We start from the raw sequence: 20,720 nt of genomic DNA, 5'->3' as shown, positions 1-20,720 counted from the left end.
AAACTCGTTTTCCCGGGGCAAGCATGGTGAAAGGAGCTGAAATTGAAACTAAACTTACTGCGGATAAGGTGTTTGAAAGAATTCTGCAATGATATATTAAGCTGTTATGTCTTCAAGGCTCGTTCTACTTTTTCTAAGATCTCTTAGTGCCCCTCTGCAAGCTTTTTTCATTGCAAAAGGATGGCAGCCTTTTGCTCTTGGCTGTTTTGCTCCAACTTGATGTAAGCCTTCTGGCCTTCATTTCATTACAAAGACAAACAGTTTCCTGATCTCTCTGAACTGTTCAATCATTTTTCACCATGTTCTTCAACTAAGGGAACATTTTTCATTTCTGGGTTTTCATTTAATTGAATTGTTTGTTGTGTTGCCACAGGCCATGGGGACTTCCCTTTTTTACAAAACGAAAGAACTTTTTGACTTCTCAGTCAGGCCAGGTATGCTCCTTGTTCGTTCATTTTCACCATATTTTTGGATCCAGTTAGTAGTTTAGTGATGAACATCAGAACAACTTGAGACCACTCTTCAAAAAAATCCAGTAAATTCCCAGTATTTCTTCCAACCATTACAAAAAAAAAAAAAAAAAAATAGAACTGTAAATCTCTTATTAAGAAGCCTTCTGGAGAAACGAGCGCAATTCCATAAAGAACAGAAGAGAAAGTAATAATTCATATAAACCTATCAACCCTTGGGATGTGTCACAAGAAGAAGAAAGCGTAAATCGCAGGCCACCCAAATGAAGAAGAAGAAGTTCCCACTTGGGATGTGTATCAAGACTGTATATATGCAAGTAAATTCCACGAAGATGACAAAACGAAGGGCATAAACCAGAACAAAAAGACATACCCCTGTTCTTTTGCTCATCACCCTAATGATCAGCGAGTACGACTGGGATGTTGCTTGTGGTGGGTTGTTTCTGGGTGTTATTCCTTATTTTCAGCCATTGCCAAAACAGCTCGATTTTCAAATCTGTTAATCTGTGATTTCAGGGCCTTCTATGGACTCTCTGCTTTTGTCTTAGCTTCCTTTGGTTGAGGATTATGTTGAGGATTATTGGGAGTGAGTCCCACCTTGGTTAATTTAGTAGAAGATCATAGGTTTATAAGTGAGGAATACCATTTATAAGTGAGGAATACTATCTCCATTGGTATGAGGCCTTTTGGGGAAGCCCTAAACAACCTCTTTCCGTGTTAAGGGCAGTGAGAGAAAATGAAAAAGCGACATTTGTGAGAGAAGGAGAAGGTAAAGGTAAAGAAGCTAAAAAACTCACGCTCTGTCCCTATTCTGTGTGTGCAACTTTCCAATGGATTGATTCAATGGGCAGATCCAAAGGATTTATGACTGGAAGCTGTTGTACACATGCCAAGATATAGATGATGGGTAAGCCAAATGATTGTCTGGAATAACAGTTTGGCTTAGTCTCTGCTTTGAACATTTGTTAATTCTTTGAGCTTCTCTCTGCTCATCTCTTATGTGTTCATGAACTTCAAGAACATTTCCTTTTTGGGTTTGCATTTAATTGACTTTTGTATGTATGAATGATGAGTTTCCAAAGATATTGTTCCTAATCTTACTCGAACAAGAATTAGTTTTATCCCCTCATAATAGATGCAAATGGCATATGGGTGCCCCTATGGCCCTACCCATGACAATGAACATGGGGACAGCTAATTAATGGATGCCTTCTTTGACAATAATCTCACGACCTCTTTTTTTGACTCGCTCATCCTTTTGGTTGAATCCATGTCAATCCCTCATTTATTCCTCTACTGTAGCTTATGAACAATTCTTTGCTTTTCCCAGTTTCGTCCTCTTCAAAATTCTCTCCCGCTTCCGATCCAAACAGTTCTTTTGATCATGTCTTCTTCTTTTTCTTCTTCACGCAGTTTCTTCTGCGCTGTATTTTCAATTCTAATCTCCATTTCCATCTCAGTCACGGCTACAGAGTTCGTCTTCAACACCAATTTCACTTCCACTAATACTTTGCTCTTCGGCAACGCCACAATTGAGTCTTCTGTTCTTATTCTCACTAGAGATACCCCTTTCTCCATCGGCCGTGCCCTTTACCCCTTTAAGATTCCCATCTTTTCCTCCAATTCTTCATTTTCCTTTGCAACTTCTTTCATCTTTTCTGTCACCCCTCAGCCAAATCTTCTCCCCGGCCATGGATTTGCCTTTCTCTTCACACCCTCTACTGGAATCAATGGCACCAGCTCGGCTCAGCATTTGGGGCTTTTCAATTTCACCAATAATGGCAGCCCCAATAACCATGTCTTCGCTGTTGAGTTCGACACTTTCCAAAATCAAGAGTTCAATGACACCAATGATAACCATGTGGGCGTGGATTTGAATTCTCTCCAGTCCACCGTTTCCGCTGCAGCAGGGTTTTGGAGTGGACCAGATGATGGAGAATTCAAGCAGCTGGAGATCAATAATGGAGAAACTTATCAGGTTTGGATTGAATGTCTAGATTCTTTGCTTAATATTACAATGGCTGAAGTGGGAGTGAAAAAACCTAGAAAGCCATTGATTTCTCTGTCTGTTAATTTTTCTGGATTGCTTTTGGATAAGATGTATGTGGGATTTACAGCAGCCACAGGGCAATTAGTTCAAAGCCATAAGATATTATCTTGGAGCTTTAGTTCCACTAACTTTTCTATTGCTGATGCTTTAGTGATAACGAATTTGCCATCTTTTGCTCCTCAAAAGCTGGGCTCCATTTTCGAGTCGATATCTTTCATATTGGGGATAACTGTGGGTGGTGCTGGACTTGTAATTCTATGTAGTGTTGTTGTTGTAATTACCAAAAGAAGGGGACGAAAGAAACCAAAGGATGATGAAATTGAAGAGTGGGAGTTAGAATATTGGCCGCATCGGTTTGCTTATGAAGATGTTTATGAAGCAACTGAGGGGTTCTCAGAAGGCAATGTGATTGGGTTTGGGCGCAACGGGAAGGTCTATAAAGGGACCTTAGGGAGATCAAAAGTTGCTGTGAAGAGAATCTGTGTTGAAGGTGAGAGTGGGATGAGGGAGTTTGTGGCTGAGATTTCAAGCCTGGGAAGATTACAGCATAGAAATCTTGTGAAGCTTATAGGATGGTGTAAGAAGGAGAAAGGAAGCTTAATCTTAATGTATGATTACATGGAAAATGGAAGTCTAGACAAGAAGCTATTCGAGTGTGATGAGAATGCAATGCTGAGTTGGGGGGAAAGGATGAAGGTTTTGAGAGATGTAGCCACTGGGCTGCTATATCTGCACCAAGGTTGGGATTACAAGGTTCTACATAGAGATATAAAGCCCAACAACGTGCTACTCGACAAGGACATGAATGCAAAGTTAGGAGACTTTGGGTTGGCTCGAATGCAACCCCATGAGAAAACGGCAGACACAACTCAAGTGATGGGAACCGTTGGGTATATGGCACCAGAGGTGGTTCGAACAGGTCGAGTATCGGCACAGGCAGACGTTTTTGGGTTCGGGGTGTTGGTTTTGGAGGTGGTTTGTGGGAGGAGAGCAATAGAAGAGGGGAAGCCATGGTTGATAGATTGGGTAATGGAGAGGAATGAGGTTGGATTTGTAGTTGATGAGAGATTGAAAGTTGGTGGGAATGAGATTGATGAAATGGAGAGAATGGTTTGTTTGGGGTTATTGTGTGCGCAGCCTGAGGCTGGTTCAAGGCCAACAATGCAACAAGTTGTGAGCATTTTGTGCGAGGGAAATGGAAACGGAAATGGTTCAAATGATGGATTGTTGAACAGATTAAGATCAACAAGAACACTGTCTGAGATTTATGGAGGCAACCATTGCCAGCAGCATCCAACGTTTGAACAAATCAAAACATCTTCCTCTTCAACATCGCTCGTTGATTCGGATATTTTAAGGATTGGCCGCTAGTAGAAGTTTGATTGTTTAGATGCAAGTTGGTTTTGTAAATTCTGTATAAATGCTGTCTTTAATTCATCTTATTATTTTACTTAATTGTTACATTTTTAAATATATATATATATATATATATAATGATACTAGAGTCGACGATTTTAATTAGGGGCTGGATATCAGAATTTTTAACAACAAAACAATGTTCCGAGTAAAAAATATGGCAAACCATTAAATATATAAATAACGTATGAAAACTAATTCAACAACGCGGGGATAGCTCAGTTGGGAGAGCGTCAGACTGAAGATCTGAAGGTCGCGTGTTCGATCCACGCTCACCGCATTAAATTATTTGTTTTTTCTTATATGCAAATGGGCCTCCTATATCAGTTAACGGGCCTTTATTGGGCTGAAAAGTAAAAACCAACTGACCCAATGGGCCTACTATATCAAGTTATTGGGCCTGTAATGGGCTGGAATAAAAAACTGGTCCATGTTGGGTAAAAGTGGGCCTACGGTTTTTTATACAAATGGGCCTACTATATCAAGTAAACGGGCCTGTATTTGCTGTGAAAAACAAAAACTGGCCCATTTTTGGATAGAAGTGGGCCTACTTTTTTATATAAAAATGGGCCTACTATATCGAGTTACCGGGCCTGTACTGGGCTATGAAAAGTACAAACTAGCCCAATGGGCCTGCTATATCACGTTAACGGGCCTGTGCTGAGCTATGAAATAAAACTGGCCCAATGGGCCTAATATATCAAATTAACGGGCCTGTATTCGGCTATGAAATGCAAAAACTGGCCCATATTGGATTGAAGTGGGCCTACTATTTTCATAGAAACGGGCCTACTATATCGAGTCAACGGGCCTGTATTGGGCCATTAAATGCAAAACCGATCCCATATTAGATAGAAGTGGGCCTACTTTTTTTTATAGAAATGGGCCTACTATATCGAGTTAACGGGCCTGTATTGGGCTACGAAAAGCAAAAACTGGCCCAATGGGTCTACTATATCAAGTTAACGGGCCTGTATTGGGATGTGAAAAGCAAAAAACTGGCCCATGTTTTTTAGAAGTGGGCCTACGGTTTTTTATGGATATGGGCCCACAATTTTGTTTTTATAGAAATGGGCCTACTATATCGAATTAAGGGCCAGTATTGGGCTACGAAAAGGAGAATCTGGCCCAATGGGCCTACAGTATCAAGTTAACGGGCCTGTATTGGGCTGCGAAAAGCAAAAGACTGGCCGATGTGGATGGAAGTGGGCCTACAATTTTGTTTTTATAGAAATTTGCCTACTATATTTAGTTAACGGGCCAGTATTGGGCTACGAAAAGCAAAACTGGCCCAATGGACCTGCTATACCAAATCAACGGGCCTGTATTGGGCTGAGAAAAGCAAAAATTGGTCGATGTTGGATAGAAGTGGGCCTTATGTTTTTTATAGAAATGGGCCTAGTATATCAAGCGAACGGGCTTCTGTTGGGCCACGAAAAACAGAAAGTGGCCAAGTGGGCCTACTAGATCAAGTTAACGGGCCTGTATTGAGCTGTGAAAAGCAAAAAACTGGCCCATGTTGGATAGAAGTGGCCTTACGTTTTTTATACAAATGGGCCTAGTATATCGAGTGAACGGCCTTTGTTGGGCTATGACGAACAAAAACTGGCCCAGTGGGCCGACTAGATCAAGTTAACGGGCCTGCATTGTGCTGTGAAAAGCAAAAATACTGGCCCATGTTGGTTAGATGTGGGCCTACTTTTTTTTATATTAATGGGCCTACTATATGGCCTGTATTGTTCTATAAAAAGCAAAAACTGGCCCATTTTTGTGTATAAGTGGGCCTACAGTTTGTTTTTGGTATGGAAATGGGCATACTTATTGAGTTTACGAGCTTATATTGGTCTATGAAAAATTAAAAAACTGGTCCGTGTTTTTTATAGAAGTGTTTCTACTGCATGGAGCTTATGGGCCTGTACCAACGTGATAATCTGGATAAGGGTGGGACGACCACCCAAATTAACTGATCGAAGGGATTTGACTTATTTGAGTTGAATGATAGCGATCGAATTAAATGCAATGAGCTCATCTCATTGAAGAAAAGGCCAAAGCTAAATTGTAGTCTTGAAATTGTAAATTAAAATTTGATATTAATTTCGAAACTTGCAAGTATATGATCAATTTAATTAAATGTTTTTAAATGAATATGAATCCTATAAAAAAAAAAAAAATACACACGAGGGTCATTAATCATAATTAACTCGTAATTAAAAAATAAATGATAATTGTGATTAGGGCTTTGAGATATGGAGATAAAATATCAAAGAAAAAAAAGCAAAAGGTTGAAAACGTGAAACGGCATTATTTTCTATTGATTTAGCCACTACTTTTATATAAAGTTATATTTGCTCCAAAGTGATTCAAGCTTATCCCATATCCCCAAATCCCACATGCTTTCACTAATTTGTAGGCCTACTCTCATTATTTTATGAGACCCACATCGAAATGGATAAGATTTTCCCCCCATTTAAATAGGAGCATGACTCATGTCTGTATCATAATTATATTAATTTGGTATTATTTTGATAATATTTTTAAAATTATTAATTATTCAAATTAATAAAAATAATTTATACTTTCCCATTTCTTTCAAAAATTTATATCAAGCTCGAATTTAGGCCACACTTGGTACTTACCAAGGTGCTTTGAGCTAGGTCTCGAACACGTGTCCGATGCTTTTCCTTCGGTCTTTTTCAATATGAATGCAAAGAGTTGTTGAAAAAGAAATGAATAGGAGATAGGTATGTAGGTTGTTATAACTAATATCTTATTATATTATATGCTAAATAATAATAATCTAATTATAGTATGAATGATTCAAATGTTAATTATTAATCAGCTTCGTATTATCAATTTTTAATTGTGTTCGGTAGCCATACAAAAAAACGTTTTCATTTGTTTAATACTATGCTATAATATTTTATTTCATAATTGAATACTTTTAATTCAAATTTAAATTTTTTTATAAAAAAAAAAATTTAAATTAAGATTTAGAGGGTAATTATAAAATTTTGGTAATTTTTTTAAAATTTTAAAATTTATTAACTTTCTATTGAAGAGTGAACAAATTAGGAAGAAATTTTAAAATCATTGACTTTTTACTTATATATATAATTATCTCTTTCCTTTTTTGGCCCAATTTTACCTGTTTGGAAGTGTATATCACATTAAATTTTATAAGGAAAACACTTCAACTTTCTTTTTTTACCCTTTTATTAACCTTATTTCTTTTACCAATTTACTGCATTCTCATCCTACAGAATTACCATTTATCTTAGGATGGCATTGTAAAATTCAGTTCTAACTTTTAGAGGAAGTCTGAGTCGAATATCATACATAATATACATCGTCCATCAATGATGGTTCATTAATGTCCATAGACTCTTTCCGCCTTCCTAACTACAAATAAGATCGAATGAAGCTCGAACCAAACTAAGAACAAAACGGATTTGATTCGCTTTCCATTCTCTCTTGAATAAAAGAATTTCTTTGAGCTTTTAACAGTCAGGAAGCAGGTCGAGTGGGTTTTCCCCTGTAATTTTGTTCCCGCCTTGAGAAAAACATACATAAGAGGTATATCCAGCGTGCGGAGGATCTATTGAAACTGTATTTGTTTTGTTTTGTTCTTTTTCTTATATTTATAATCCATTAATATTGAAATTTAATTTTGAAATTATGAATTAATTTGACACAAATTCTATGAGTCAAAATCTTATGAAAATTGGAGTTTATGGAAATTTAATTTATAGAATAATATGTCGGGGATAATTGTCTTGGCTTCCCAGCAGGTCGAAGGTTTTGATGACGGCCACGTCAGCCTATGAGAAAAGGATGAAATATTTTAAAAAATAAAAATAAAATGGATTTAGTGTTTGCGTGATTGGTTCCCTTGTGACAAGGAGACCGGTGGCAAAAAGACAAAAACAATAATGTAGTACCGGAAATGACAATATTACCCCTCAACTTTACCCATAACCTTATTATACGTTAAAAAGTACATGTTTTTTTCAGGGAAAAAAGTACATGGATGGTCAGAAACATACTAGGTCGATTTTTCATGTACTTTCAATTTGTATTTCATATCCACATTTTAAAAATATTCATTTTAGCTAATGATTTAAAAAAATATATTTTAATTTCATAATTAATTGTTTACAAATTATTTTAAAAGGTTTCTGATATGAAAATGTATTATAGCCACAAAAATTTTAAAAAGAAATAAAAATTTCCATTTTAGATGATTTTGTGATATTTTTTTTAATACCCTTGGAGAACTTATTCTTTGAAACATATTTTCTAATTAAATATTATAAGGAATTTAATATTTAAAGTTCGTTTTAATATAAATTTCTAAATTATTGTTGTCGTCATTGATGTTCGTAAAATATGTACTTTAGTCTCTAAATTAAGGATAAACATAATTATAACTGTTATTTAGATGTTGGTAGATATAGATTGAGACATTTTTTAGATTCAACTTAATTATTTAACTCGTAAATGTTTTTAACTCAAATAACATTTATTAAATAATGAATTCAATCCAACAAAACCATAATTTTGTTGTACTGGGTTAGTTTAAGTTATTGGAGTCATTTATTAATTTTTTATTATTATTAAAAATTAACCTTTAATAAAAATGGCTAAACAAAATTTCAACTTACAAATTATTTTTAAGAATAACTGAATAATAAATAATAAAAAAAAGTATGAAATTAAATAAAATTGTATAAATAATTGTATCATACAAAGTTATACCCAATTAAGGTTAATTAGGTTTAACTTAATCTAATTTTAATTGTTATTTTATTTTTCTATCTAATATTTGATTGTCAAACATCTGTCTCGTATTAGTATGCTTTGAAATCACGCTGATATTTACTTATTAGTGCACATATTGAAAGATATTATAATTAATTTATTAAAATAAACAACAATTGGGTGAATTATCCTCTGGTTGGCGTACAAATTTGTTTCCAAAAACCAATGAGTGTTCTGTTTGGACGAAGGGAAAAGAAAGGGACCCCACGCTGAGTTTGGATAAAGCTCACACATCAACGCTTACACACAAATCCACGTGTCGCCTATACTGCCAGCTGTCGTCGATAACTGGGCCAGATTGCTGAATGTTGCCACGTTTCACTTGTGATTCAGACAAATCTTTTTGAAACAGTTTCCATTTTCCAATTTTTTTATGCATTCTATTATCAGATAAAGGGTAAGTTTTGGATAGGATGAAGACAAAAAATAAAAGAAAAAAAGGTTTAGCTAATTAGAATTGGTTTGTTTTTTTTGACTAATTAAAAGAAAATGGATTATGCGAGAGTTATCCGAACTATTTTGTAATAATATTGCAGCATGGCAATTAGTTCAGCTGACGTGGAATTAGCTGTCTAATCCACAATGCAGTGGACCCGGCATTATCTTTGACGCGGCGGCTCGTTTATCAGCTTGTATGGGTCAACCCGACCCGAAAATTTTGCTATAAATAATTTCAATTTTCCTATTGGAAATTTCATTCGAATTCCAAAAACACGTGAATCAAGCTTCTTGTTAAGAATGAGAAATAGAAATAGAATTGGGATCGAAAGTATGATCTTCATTCAGGTTTACCACGTTTAAATAGGATACAAACTATCAACTAATACCTAAAAATAGAAAAAATATATATCTAACTAAATCTGGTAAATAAATAAAATATACGGTTAATCAAATCTATACTAACAACTCCCTAAATATCTGAGATATATTCTAACTAATTATCAGGCCAAAATATCCTCTTAATACTCCCCCTCAAGTTGGAGAGTGTAGGTTAATCACGTCCAACTTGTCTTTAACTTGTCTTTACGGTAGTCAATAACACCCAAGTTGTCTTTCACTCTTGTCTTCCCAGTAATGAAAATATCTGTCAAAAAATAGACCGCCTTTGATTGGTTTGCATTTTTAGACTTTCAAGAAATTATTGAATTTTCAAGAAAGATGCAAGACTCAGAAGTAGGCTGCCTTTGATCGGTTTGCATTTTTAGACTTTCAAGAAATTATTGAATTTTCAAGAAAGATGCAAGACTCGGAAATAGACCGCAATGATTGACTCGAGGATTGATAACTTGTCCATTTAATTTGATTTGGAACAAGTGAATATCCTCCCTGATCACTTGTTGGTCCATGCATAAATGCTTTAGTGGATAATGACACCAAGATCGGTGCTTTGGATCACTTGAGAGGCTGTGAAAGAAAATACGAACATCTTGAATATGTCACCTTAGAGCTTGGTGAGAAATTTGAAGATGCTTATAACGTATTCTTGATATTGGATGATTGACGATGATAAAGACTTCACTGATTGGTTAGGGTTTGGCTTTAGGTTTAATACTCCCCTTGGACTCAGAGTCCAAGGGGGTATTAGGAATACCATGATCGGTGCTTTGATATTAGAATATCAAGATCGGTGCTCTGATACCATGTTAAGAATGAGAAATAGAAATAGAATTGGGATCGAAAGTATGATCTTCATTCAGGTTTACCACGTTTAAATAGGATACAAACTATCAACTAATACCTAAAAATAGAAAAAATATATATCTAACTAAATCTGGTAAATAAATAAAATATACGGTTAATCAAATCTATACTAACAACTCCCTAAATATCTGAGATATATTCTAACTAATTATCAGGCCAAAATATCCTCTTAATACTTCTACTTCAACCTCTGCTTTGAGCCATGGTGAAGATCCCGGTAAATGTACGGAATTCCGGTGAGGATGACTTGTTGTGTGGAACGGCGAGCTTTTCCGATGTTTTTTTTAGATTTCTAGAGGATGGTGAGATGTCGTCGGGAAATTACTGGACATCTGGTGACCGGAATGGTTACTCTGACGACGAAGAGGATGGAAACTCCTGCGATTTGGAAGAGAGTAGGGCGTTTTGGATCTCTCAAGATGAACTTCTTCAGGTACGATCCAGTAATTATGATTTAAATTAGGTCGTAAACAGAGGAGCGATTTCTGTAAATTGATTGTTGAATTTGATTTTTCAGGCGACGTTACGGAGAACGAGTTCGATTGAGTCGAGAATCCGCCGAGCAACGGCGGAGATTCTGAGGGAAATGAACATAGAGTCGACGATATGTAAGTGCGGGACGTCGCCGGCAGGAGGCTGCCGGAGTTGCTGGCAGAGAGAGATCTGTAATCGGATGCGAATCGCCAGTTTCAATTGCGCGGTGTGCAAATCGAAATGGAAAAGCGCATCTGACATTCCATCAGGTAAACAGAAACAACAAATTGATGATTGACCTAACCGATCAACAGAACTGAAAATCAACCAAAAAATGGAATCGAATTAGGAATCTAATTGGAAGAATCCCTCATTTTCAGGCGAACATTCGTATTTGGAAGTTGTGGACAATTCGAGTTCGAGAAGAGGCGAAATTCGCGTGGTGATCGAGCTCAATTTTAGGGCAGAGTTCGAGATGGCGAGAGCGAGTGAAGAATACAACAAATTAATCATGCGATTACCGGAGGTGTTCGTCGGGAAATCAGAGAGATTATGGTCTCTGATTAAGATCCTATGCGCGGCGGCGAAGAGGTGCACTAAGGAGAAGAAGATGCATCTGGCTCCATGGAGGAAACAGAAATACATGCAATCGAAGTGGCTAGGGAGGAGGGAGAGGGCGGCGGAGACGTCAGCGGATCTGCCGGTGAATTTCTCGGACCGGCCGGCAAAGTCGAAGGCGTCGATGCTAACATTCGATCTGCTAGACAATTTGGCTGGCCTGCATTGCAGCGCAGTCGAAGTTGTTTGAGGCTGAATTTTTGGGGGTTAGGTTTTGTTAGAATGTGCTCATAAATCAAATTGATTATGCCCTCTTTTAATGCCCAGAGTTGTTATGAATTTGGTAGGTTTAAATTTTATATAAATAATATACTTCCGATTTTAATTCATTTTTATCCTCTTTACAGTCCATTTTGGTAATCAATTGAAGTTGTTGCACAATTCTATTTTTAATATAATGTTCTTTTTAGCAAATTAAATACAATGCAATTAAAAATATAAATTTGCTATATTTTAAAACAAAAGAAAAATCATAGGTATAATATCTCCTTCCAACAAGACCTCTAAAAAAAATTATATTATATTTACTTCCCATATATATACCTAATGTCAAATTTTTTTTTTTTTAAAAGTAGGTTTAGTGAGTGTACTTATTTATTATTATTATTATTTTGAGCTTAACTATCTATAAAAGTTTAAATTCAAATATCTTTTAGGATAAGGAAATCGCCTCTGATCCATATCAATTAAAGTGGTGGAACGCCCTCATGAGTTAAAAACAGTTCTCTAAAAAATACCATTCTGTATCATAATCGAATGAATGAGAGTCAAAAGGCTAAAAGAGTTCACGACCCAATAGGTGAAAGAAGTTTGAGATAGGAACCAAAATAGATGGCAAATGGCTACGTTTTAGTTAGAGTTCGATAGTGAATGAAGGCCACATATAAATTAGTTGATTATTTTTTCAAAGATAACATTTAACCATTACAAAAAAAATTGAAGGGTCACAAATTGTTGAGAAATAAATATATTTAGATAAAATAAATATTAATTCACGCCGCTTATCAATTCTACTAAAGAAATAAAAGGGCTATGAAATATCTTTCGACAACTTACTAATGAACGAACCAAGCCATCAAATTATTGAATCGCAACACACACGCATGCACGCACAATTTACCTTAAACTTGAGAATACTTTCGGTCTTTGTAATTACAGTTCTACCTGAAATACTATATTGATTAACGACAACTCGAATCTCTATTTTTTATATTTATATATAAAAATGAACGAATTGTTATAAATCGATGATCAAATCATTTACTCCATCATACAGAGTGAACTGATTGATTAATCAGAGAATAAAATAGGTATTCATATTGATATCGTAAATAATTCTTCCAATAAACAAACAAGAGGATTGTATAATAAAAAGACATTAAGATATAAGAGTTAATACTCACGTACCTATAATGTTGACTTCAAACGTAAAATCAAATCAATGTCACACACGTCTCCACAAAAAAACATGTTAATTTTAATCAAATCAATTTCATCATTTCTCGATGAAAAACATGTTTAAGTTAAATCAAAACATCATGTGTCTACGTGAAAAACATGTTAATTTTGGAGTGTTCTTGCAGCCCACGAGCGGCTGCCAAACTTGAGTTGAATTTTAAGCCATAAAAGGGGAAGCAATTCCGTTGATTATTATCACAAATCAAGGTTTTGTTTGTTTTGTTCTTTAAAACAATGGAGATTTTGGAAGATTCAGCAGCTCCCATGAGCCCTTTGAGCCAATACTTCAACACCTCTGCAATGTGTGTTTCTGTTCTGGGTTTCATTGAACTCGAAGCTCCAATTTCTGCCTCCCACGCTATGAACATTGGCACTCATGTTCTCATCCCTGCTAACCCACGTTTCAGTTCCATCATGGTTCCCTTTCTCTCTTCTTCCACTAATAATATTATTAAATTTATCGTAATTCATCCCCTAATATATTTAAGTATATTAGCAATTTAATTTAGTTTTATGATATGCATATTATGTCGGAAGGGTAAGAAATTTTACCTACCAGACGAGTCTTAAAAATTTTAAGGGGAACCCCGAAAGGAAAAATTCAAAGAGAACAATATTTGCTAGCAGTGGACTTGAACCGTTACAAATGGTATTGGAGCTAGACACCGGGAGATGTGTCAGCGAGGAGGCTTAGCCTCGAAGGAGTAGACACGAGGCGGTGTGCTAGCAAAGACGCTGGACTCCTAAGCGAGGTGGATTTGGGGGTCCCACTGATTGGAGAAGGGAACAATTGCCAGCGAGGACGCTGGCCCCCAAGGAGGTGGATAGTGAAATCTTAGTGAGGAGAACGAAACATTTTTTTTTATAAGAGTGTACAACTTTCTCCCCTAATGGGGAATTTGGAAATAGAAAGTTCAAAGAGGATAATATATGTACGAATGTTAATTAAAAATTAAATTTACTGTAACCTATCAACTTAATTTTTACGATAAGAATTGACGTGCAGGTGAAGGAAAAGTGGTTCGGGGAGAGAAAATGGAAGATGGTTGAGGTTAACTTAGAAGACCACATTTATACACCAAAATTTCCAGTGGATCTCTCACCATATGAATACGATGCTTACTTTGATGAATATGCCACAAACACAGCCACCAAACCCTTTTCTCAAAGCATTCCTTTGTGGGAAATTCACGTTTTCAACTACCCTACAACCCATGCACCATGCACTCTAATTTTCAAGGTTCATCACTCTATAGCCGATGGCTTTTGTCTTATGAACACCCTTTTAAGTTTCCTTAAGAGAGCCGATGATCCTTCTCTTCCTCTCACTTTCCCGTCTCGAAAACGCTCAAAACAACCCGAAAATGCACACGATTTTGGTCGTCTTAGCCATTTCCCAGCTTGTCTTTTCTTATCTCTTCGCAACTTCCTATCGAACTTTGGATATAGTATTGCGAACACTTTCGTGGAAGATGATCCAACGCCCATCAAACATGAAGGAGATTCCATGCAACTCGTTAAGCCAATTGCCATATCCACCATGACCTTTTCCCTTGATCAAATCAAACAAATCAAGACTAAGCTCAACGCGGTATATATCTTTCATATCATAAATTATAAGTTTAGTTCTTAAACTTTTTTAAACCTCTATCATATATTAACAGAGAGTTAATGATGTGATCACGGGAATTATATTCTTGGGAATTCGACTATACATGCAAGAACATAGCCCCGATTCATGGGAGGCAAATTCAAGTGCATTGATTCTACTCAACACGAGAAAGGCTAAGGCTTACAAATCAGTTCAAGAGATGGTCAAAACCGACTCGGACGTACCGTGGGGAAATAGAATCGCCTTTTTGCCAGTGCCAATCCCTAAACTCATGGATTCTACTCTTTCAACTGCCCCTTTGGAGTTTGTGAAGGAAGCCAAAAAGAACATCATGTTGCAAAGAAGCCCTCTCTCTGTGTTCATGGCTGCTAAAGTTTTTGATATGTTGAAGCATGTGACAGGCCCTGAGGTGAATCAAAACTTACCCCGTTTTTACCTTTATATGTATATATGATTTCTTGGATATGAATTTTATATATGTACTTTGAGTGTTAGATGGGAGCAAAGTTGTTCAAGAGGAAGCTAAACAATTCAAGCACTATCATATCAAATATGATTGGTCCTACGGAGAAAATGGCTTTGGTCAATCGTCCAGTTAAAGGCTTATACTTCACTGTTCCTGGTGTGCCTCAGGTATCATCTATTGTCTAGTTTTGAAACGTTTAAAAAAGGTTAAACTGTGATGTCCCACATTGGTTGGGAAGGAGAACAAACCACCATTTATAATCCATTTATAATAAGGGCGTGGAAACCTTCCTCTAGCAGATGCGTTTTAAAGGTTTGAGGGAAAGTCTAAAGAGGACAATATCTGCTAGCGGCGGATTTGGGTCGTTAGAAGTGGTATCAGAGCCAAGTTCTGGACGATGTGCCAGCCTTCTCGTTGTTCCCCGAAGGGGGTAGACACGAAGCGGTATGCCAGTAAAGACACTGGGTCCCAAAGGAGGTGGATTTGGGGGCGGTCCCACATCGGTTGGAGGAAGGAAAGAGTGCCAACGAAGACGCTGGGCTCCGAAGGGGGTGGATTGTGATGTCCCACGTTGGTTGGGAGGAGAACAAACCACCATTTATAAGGGTGTGGAAACCTTCCCCTAACCTTGAGGGAAAGCCCGAAAGGAAAAGTCCAAAGAGGACAATATCTGCTAGCGGTGGATCTGGGTCGTTACATAAACGAACCGTTCAACTTTTGAAATAATATGAATCCCATAATGTTTAAAGGTTTAAATATAATTATTACTCATAAATATTGAGATTAACCGTTCAACTTTTGAAATAATATGAATCCCATAATGTTTAAAGGTTTAAATATAATTATTACTCATAAATATTGAGATTAACGTTTGTAATTTGAATTGTAGAGCCTAATTATAACAATTGTGAGTTACATGGGAGACTTGAGGATTGTGTTTGGAGGTGAGAAGTGCTTCATAGATTTACACAAGTTGAAAGCATGCGTTGAAGATGCCTTCCAAAGGATGCTGATCAAACAAGATACAGCTATGTTTTTTTTTTTTATGCATTTATGTTCGCTTCGAGTTTGTCTTGTCATATTTCGTACTTCAAATAAGTTAATTGAACAGTTATACTCCTATTATGCTTTTCAAATCACGCGGTGTTATGCGGTACATACCATCATGACCAACATTAAGAAAAAAAAATACATAACTTTAGTGGATAATGTCTAAATGGAAAGCTCCATGGAAGCCTCGTGTATGTTCTCGAAAGCCTTTTCGATGCAAGACGTGAGTTTCTCCTCATCTATAAATTCTTTCTCGCTTAGAAGGGTAATTCTCAACTGTTCCATGTAGCTTATCACTGTTATCATCAAACTCTGAGGTATACCAACGACCGTAAAGTAGACTCCTTTTACTGGGTGACCACACATAGCCATTTTCTCCCTTGGCCCCATCATGTTAGATATGCTTAAGCTTGTATTTTGCGCCGTCTTGTACATAAATTTGGCTGCTACCTATCAAAAATTGCATACGCGTGCATGGTTAGTACTTGTAAACTAAAAAAGGGTGAGTTTTAGGAGTATTTGTGGACATACCTCTGGGCCTCTCAGCTTGTGTATCATCTCCATTAGCTTGCCAACAAGGAAAACAGCTGAAGAATATCTCTTTCTCTTGATCATCTTTTGTGCGGCTTTGATGAATTGGAGTGGGTTTGAAAGCTCACAGTCCGTGGCTTTGGGGATGTCTATATGCAAGAGTGCAAATCGATTCCCCCATGGAGCATTTGAGTTATTGGGCTTCAACATGTCTTGCACAGACTTGTAATTTTCAACCATCCTTGTGTTGATCAAAACCAATGCTGTCGAGTTTGAGTTGGTTGAGTCGGGACGAGTCTCTTGCATATATAATCGAAGTCCTAAGAAGATCATTCCCGTAATCACATCGTTGATCGTCTACCATACCATTAGTTCGTTAGAAGAATTAGAATATGATAAGTTGTTTATATGAGTTGAAATGTAACCGCTCAAACCCATAACTCATAGATATTGTTTGCTTTGGCCGGTTATGTGTCGTCGTCAACCTCAATGTGAGATCCCACATCGATTGGGGAGGAGAATAAAACATTATTTATAACATTTTAAAACCTCGAAGGGAAGCCTGGAAGGGAAAGTCCAAAGAGGACAATGTCTACTAGTGGTGGGCTTGGACTGTTACAAATGGTATCAGAGCCAAACACCGAGCGATGTGCCAGCGAGGAGGCTGAGCCCCGAGGGGGTGGACACGAGGCGGTGTGCCAGTAAGGACGCTGGGCCCTGCAGGGGGTGGATTGTGAGATTCCACATTGGTTGGGAGGAGAACCAAACATTCTTTGTAAGGGTGTGAAAACTTCTCCCTGGATGGGTTTAAAAACCTTGAGTAGAAGCCCGAAAGAAAAGTCCATAGAGAACAATATTTGTCAGTGGTGGGTTTGAGTTGTTACACTCACGGTTTTAAAACACCTCTACTAGGCAGAGATTTTTACATCGTTTTAAAACACCTATACTAGGTAGAGATTATCACATCCTTATAAGGATTCGTTCCTCTCTCCAACCAACCGACGTGGGATCTACTAGTAGACGTAATGAGCCAAAATAGAAAATATCTATTAACAGTGGACTAAGGCCGTGGAAATCATACCACTCCGAGTTTAGCTTTGATTTTCTTGATGTGATGAAGAGAGAATGTGATTGTTCGTATTGCAAATGTTCTAAACTCCACACCATCACCGCCAGATCTTATGGGTGTCAAGTGGTCTTCAAGGACACTGCTTTTCATCATGTTCCCACCAAAATCCAACACAGTATTCATAGATGACAACAAAAACTGGTACACACGACCTAGAATGTGCCCTGATTGCTCTAACTTAACTTTCCTTGAAGGAAAAGTTAAAGGAAGAGAAGGATCATGTGCTCTTGTCATGCTGGAAATAAGAACACCCATCAAAGAATAGCCATCGCCAAGTGAATGGTGAATCTTGAAAACTAGGTTTCCAGCTGCATTATTGGTTGGACAGTTGATGATATGAATTTCCCACAACGGTTTATTTTGAGGCAACTCTTGTAGAGCGTAATTCGTCATATATTCATTGAAATAAGCATCGAAGAGTTGAAGTGACAAGTTGGAGGGTGGAGTATGCACAATAATATGCTCTTCAATATTCACTTCAACTTTCTTCCATTTTCTCTCCCCATTTACGTCATTCACCTGATTTCAAAAGACGAACCAAAATCGAAAGACTAAGCTTATAATTTAACACGATATCGGATCGAGAGTCTTAATAGAAGTAAAAGTAAGGAGGTTGAGAGAGTACCATAATAGAAGTAAAGAGCGGGTTGAGATGGATGAGATCCTTAGCGAAGGACATAAATTTGTGTTCATCAATGGCAATTTCAAATTCCAAAACAGCAATAAGAGAAATGGAGCGTACAAAGCTGTTCATGGACTGTGCAGTGGGGCTGACTGGTTGAAGCAACTCATCTTCCTTCATCTCCATCGCCAATGCTCTAGATTTCAGACTCTTATTTTACCCAACCAAACTTCTATACTAAATATATATATATATATATATATATAGTTCTTTAATCGGGTACGAATTTTCAAATAAACGATAAGTTTCATTCCAGTAAAAACCACTATTTCTTTGAAATAAATGGGGTTTACTGATCATATTAACAGGTATCAGAACGACTTTTGTATGTCTTATTGAATGTACCAATGATTGGTAGAAAATGGAGAAGAGAAATTAAAAAAAAACGTTCGTGTAAAAGATTGGATTAGACTAGTTTAACGATAATTGATACGTTTTTGAACGGTTAAAATCTCGGAAAAGAGGGAACAAGGAATATTATTTCACATTCACAATAAAGGCAACTTAAATGCATTTTGCAGCTAATAAAGGCAACTTAAATGCATTTTGCAGCTAGGATGAGGATAGAAAATTTTAAAGTTGTGTGGTCAGTTGTAAATTTTGAAATTTTGGTTGAGAATTTAAGAGTATGTCTCTTCTATAAACAAACAAATAAAATTTCAAATACAATTTCATTTTTGTGGCATCCGAGAGCGAAACCAAATAAAACATTTTTTATAAAAGTGTGCAAATCTCTCCTTAATAGACGTGTTTTAAAATTGTGAGGTTGATTGGGCTTGGACTGTTACAAATGATATCAGAGCAATCATCGGACGGTATGAGGCACTGATCGTAGTAGGGCTAGACCCTTTCCATAGTAGACGCACAGTGCGAGGCACTAATTGGACGTGTTTTAAAATTATGAGGCTGACGACGATATGTAACAGACCCAAGCCGACAATATTGGCTAACAGTGGGCTGTAGACGCGTTTTAAAATCGTGAGGCTGACGACCATATGTAATGGGCCAAAGTGGACAACATCTGCTAACAATGAGTTAAAACGGACTATATCGCGGTGGGTGGTAGACACATTAGGCCAAAATAGACAATATTTGCTAACGGTGGGCTTGGGTTGTAAATACTTATTATAACCGTGAGGTTGACAGTGGTATGTAACGGACCAAAACAGACTATATCCGCTAGCCGTTGGTCGTAGACACTTCGGACCAAAGTAGACAATTGGGTTTGAGACGGTTGCAGTTTTGATTTATTTTTAATTGATTTAATGCTTATAAATAGTCGGCACTATTCTACCTACCAAAATTAATAATATTTAAATTGTGACTAAAAGTATTATATTTCTTTTTTTCTTTAATAAATTTAAGGATATTATTAACTTCAGTTTTGGTCATAATTAAATTTAACAAAACGTGGTATTAGAGTAAACCAATTGTGTGTTTGAAACTCCTCTAATGTAATTTTCTATTTTTACTTGTTCAATATTCTACAAATAAATATCAAATATAACTTGTACTAAGAAATATATATATATATATATATATATATATATATATATATATATATTTATTTATTTATTTTATACATAATTTTAGTAGATTATGTATAAATGGAAATCTCCATAGAAGCCTTGTGTATGTTCTCGAAAGCTTTTTTCATGCACGATGTGAGTTTCTTCTCATCTATAAATTCTTTTTGGCTCCGAAAGATAATTTTCAAATGTTCCATATAACTTATCACGGTTACCATCAAGCTCCGCAAATAATGGATCATTAAATTTTAATATAATAAGATATTAAACCAACTACTCATATTGACACTCCCCAAAGTCGCTAAGAGATTTGGTGAAGCTAAGCTTGTAAAAGTAAGCATAGTACCTGAGGGACACCAACGATGGTAAAGTAGACTCCTTTTACCGGGTGACCATACAAAGCCATTTTCTCCCTTGGCCCCATCATGTTTGATATCACTAAGCTTGTATTTTTCAACGTCTTGTTTGCAAATTTGGCTGCTACCTATAAAAAATTTGATACACGTTTGTACTTGTAAAACAAAAAAGTGTTAATTTTTAGGAGTATTTGTGGACATACCTCTGGGCCTCTCAGCTTGTGTATCATCTCCATTAGCTTGTCCACAAGGAAAACAGCTGAAGAATATCTCTTCCTTTTGATCATTTTTTGTGCGGCTTTGATGAATTGGAGTGGGTTTGAAAGCTCACAGTCAGTGGCTTTGGGAATGTCAATATGC

The 20,720-nt window shown here is 36.7% G+C and overlaps 4 protein-coding genes and 1 non-coding gene across 5 annotated transcripts; 4 read left to right on the top strand and 1 right to left on the bottom strand.

The window, feature by feature from the left end:
* Positions 1 to 1,456: 1,456 nt before the first annotated feature.
* LOC111455129 (probable L-type lectin-domain containing receptor kinase VII.2) lies at positions 1,457 to 3,993 on the top strand. The gene has a single exon (XM_023096675.1). It carries the CDS (start codon positions 1,855 to 1,857, stop codon positions 3,889 to 3,891), a length of 2,037 nt encoding a protein of 678 aa, XP_022952443.1. The 5' UTR covers positions 1,457 to 1,854; the 3' UTR covers positions 3,892 to 3,993.
* A 150-nt stretch (positions 3,994 to 4,143) lies between these two features.
* TRNAF-GAA lies at positions 4,144 to 4,216 on the top strand. The gene has a single exon. It is a non-coding gene; the product is annotated as a tRNA-Phe (tRNA).
* A 5,205-nt stretch (positions 4,217 to 9,421) lies between these two features.
* Positions 9,422 to 11,876, top strand: LOC111455273. The gene is made up of 4 exons (XM_023096873.1): positions 9,422 to 9,479; positions 10,631 to 10,888; positions 10,973 to 11,198; positions 11,310 to 11,876. The coding sequence occupies exons 2-4, from the start codon at positions 10,658 to 10,660 to the stop codon at positions 11,735 to 11,737; spliced, it is 885 nt and encodes a 294-aa protein (XP_022952641.1). The 5' UTR covers positions 9,422 to 9,479; positions 10,631 to 10,657; the 3' UTR covers positions 11,738 to 11,876.
* A 1,363-nt stretch (positions 11,877 to 13,239) lies between these two features.
* LOC111455512 (O-acyltransferase WSD1-like) lies at positions 13,240 to 16,252 on the top strand. The gene is made up of 6 exons (XM_023097229.1): positions 13,240 to 13,422; positions 14,012 to 14,596; positions 14,670 to 15,026; positions 15,113 to 15,250; positions 15,973 to 16,115; positions 16,195 to 16,252. The coding sequence occupies exons 1-6, from the start codon at positions 13,240 to 13,242 to the stop codon at positions 16,250 to 16,252; spliced, it is 1,464 nt and encodes a 487-aa protein (XP_022952997.1).
* On the bottom strand, positions 16,222 to 18,601 carry LOC111455511 (O-acyltransferase WSD1-like). The gene is made up of 4 exons (XM_023097228.1): positions 18,419 to 18,601; positions 17,746 to 18,312; positions 16,665 to 17,021; positions 16,222 to 16,583 (listed from the first exon to the last, which is right to left on the bottom strand). The coding sequence occupies exons 1-4, from the start codon at positions 18,599 to 18,601 to the stop codon at positions 16,296 to 16,298; spliced, it is 1,395 nt and encodes a 464-aa protein (XP_022952996.1). The 3' UTR covers positions 16,222 to 16,295.
* Positions 18,602 to 20,720: the final 2,119 nt, after the last annotated feature.

The sequence above is a fragment of the Cucurbita moschata genome, unplaced genomic scaffold (genome assembly GCF_002738365.1).
Source record: "Cucurbita moschata cultivar Rifu unplaced genomic scaffold, Cmos_1.0 Cmo_Scf00017, whole genome shotgun sequence".
In the NCBI taxonomy this organism is placed as follows: Eukaryota; Viridiplantae; Streptophyta; class Magnoliopsida; order Cucurbitales; family Cucurbitaceae; genus Cucurbita; species Cucurbita moschata.
This window is presented reverse-complemented; position numbering and strand designations above follow the sequence as displayed.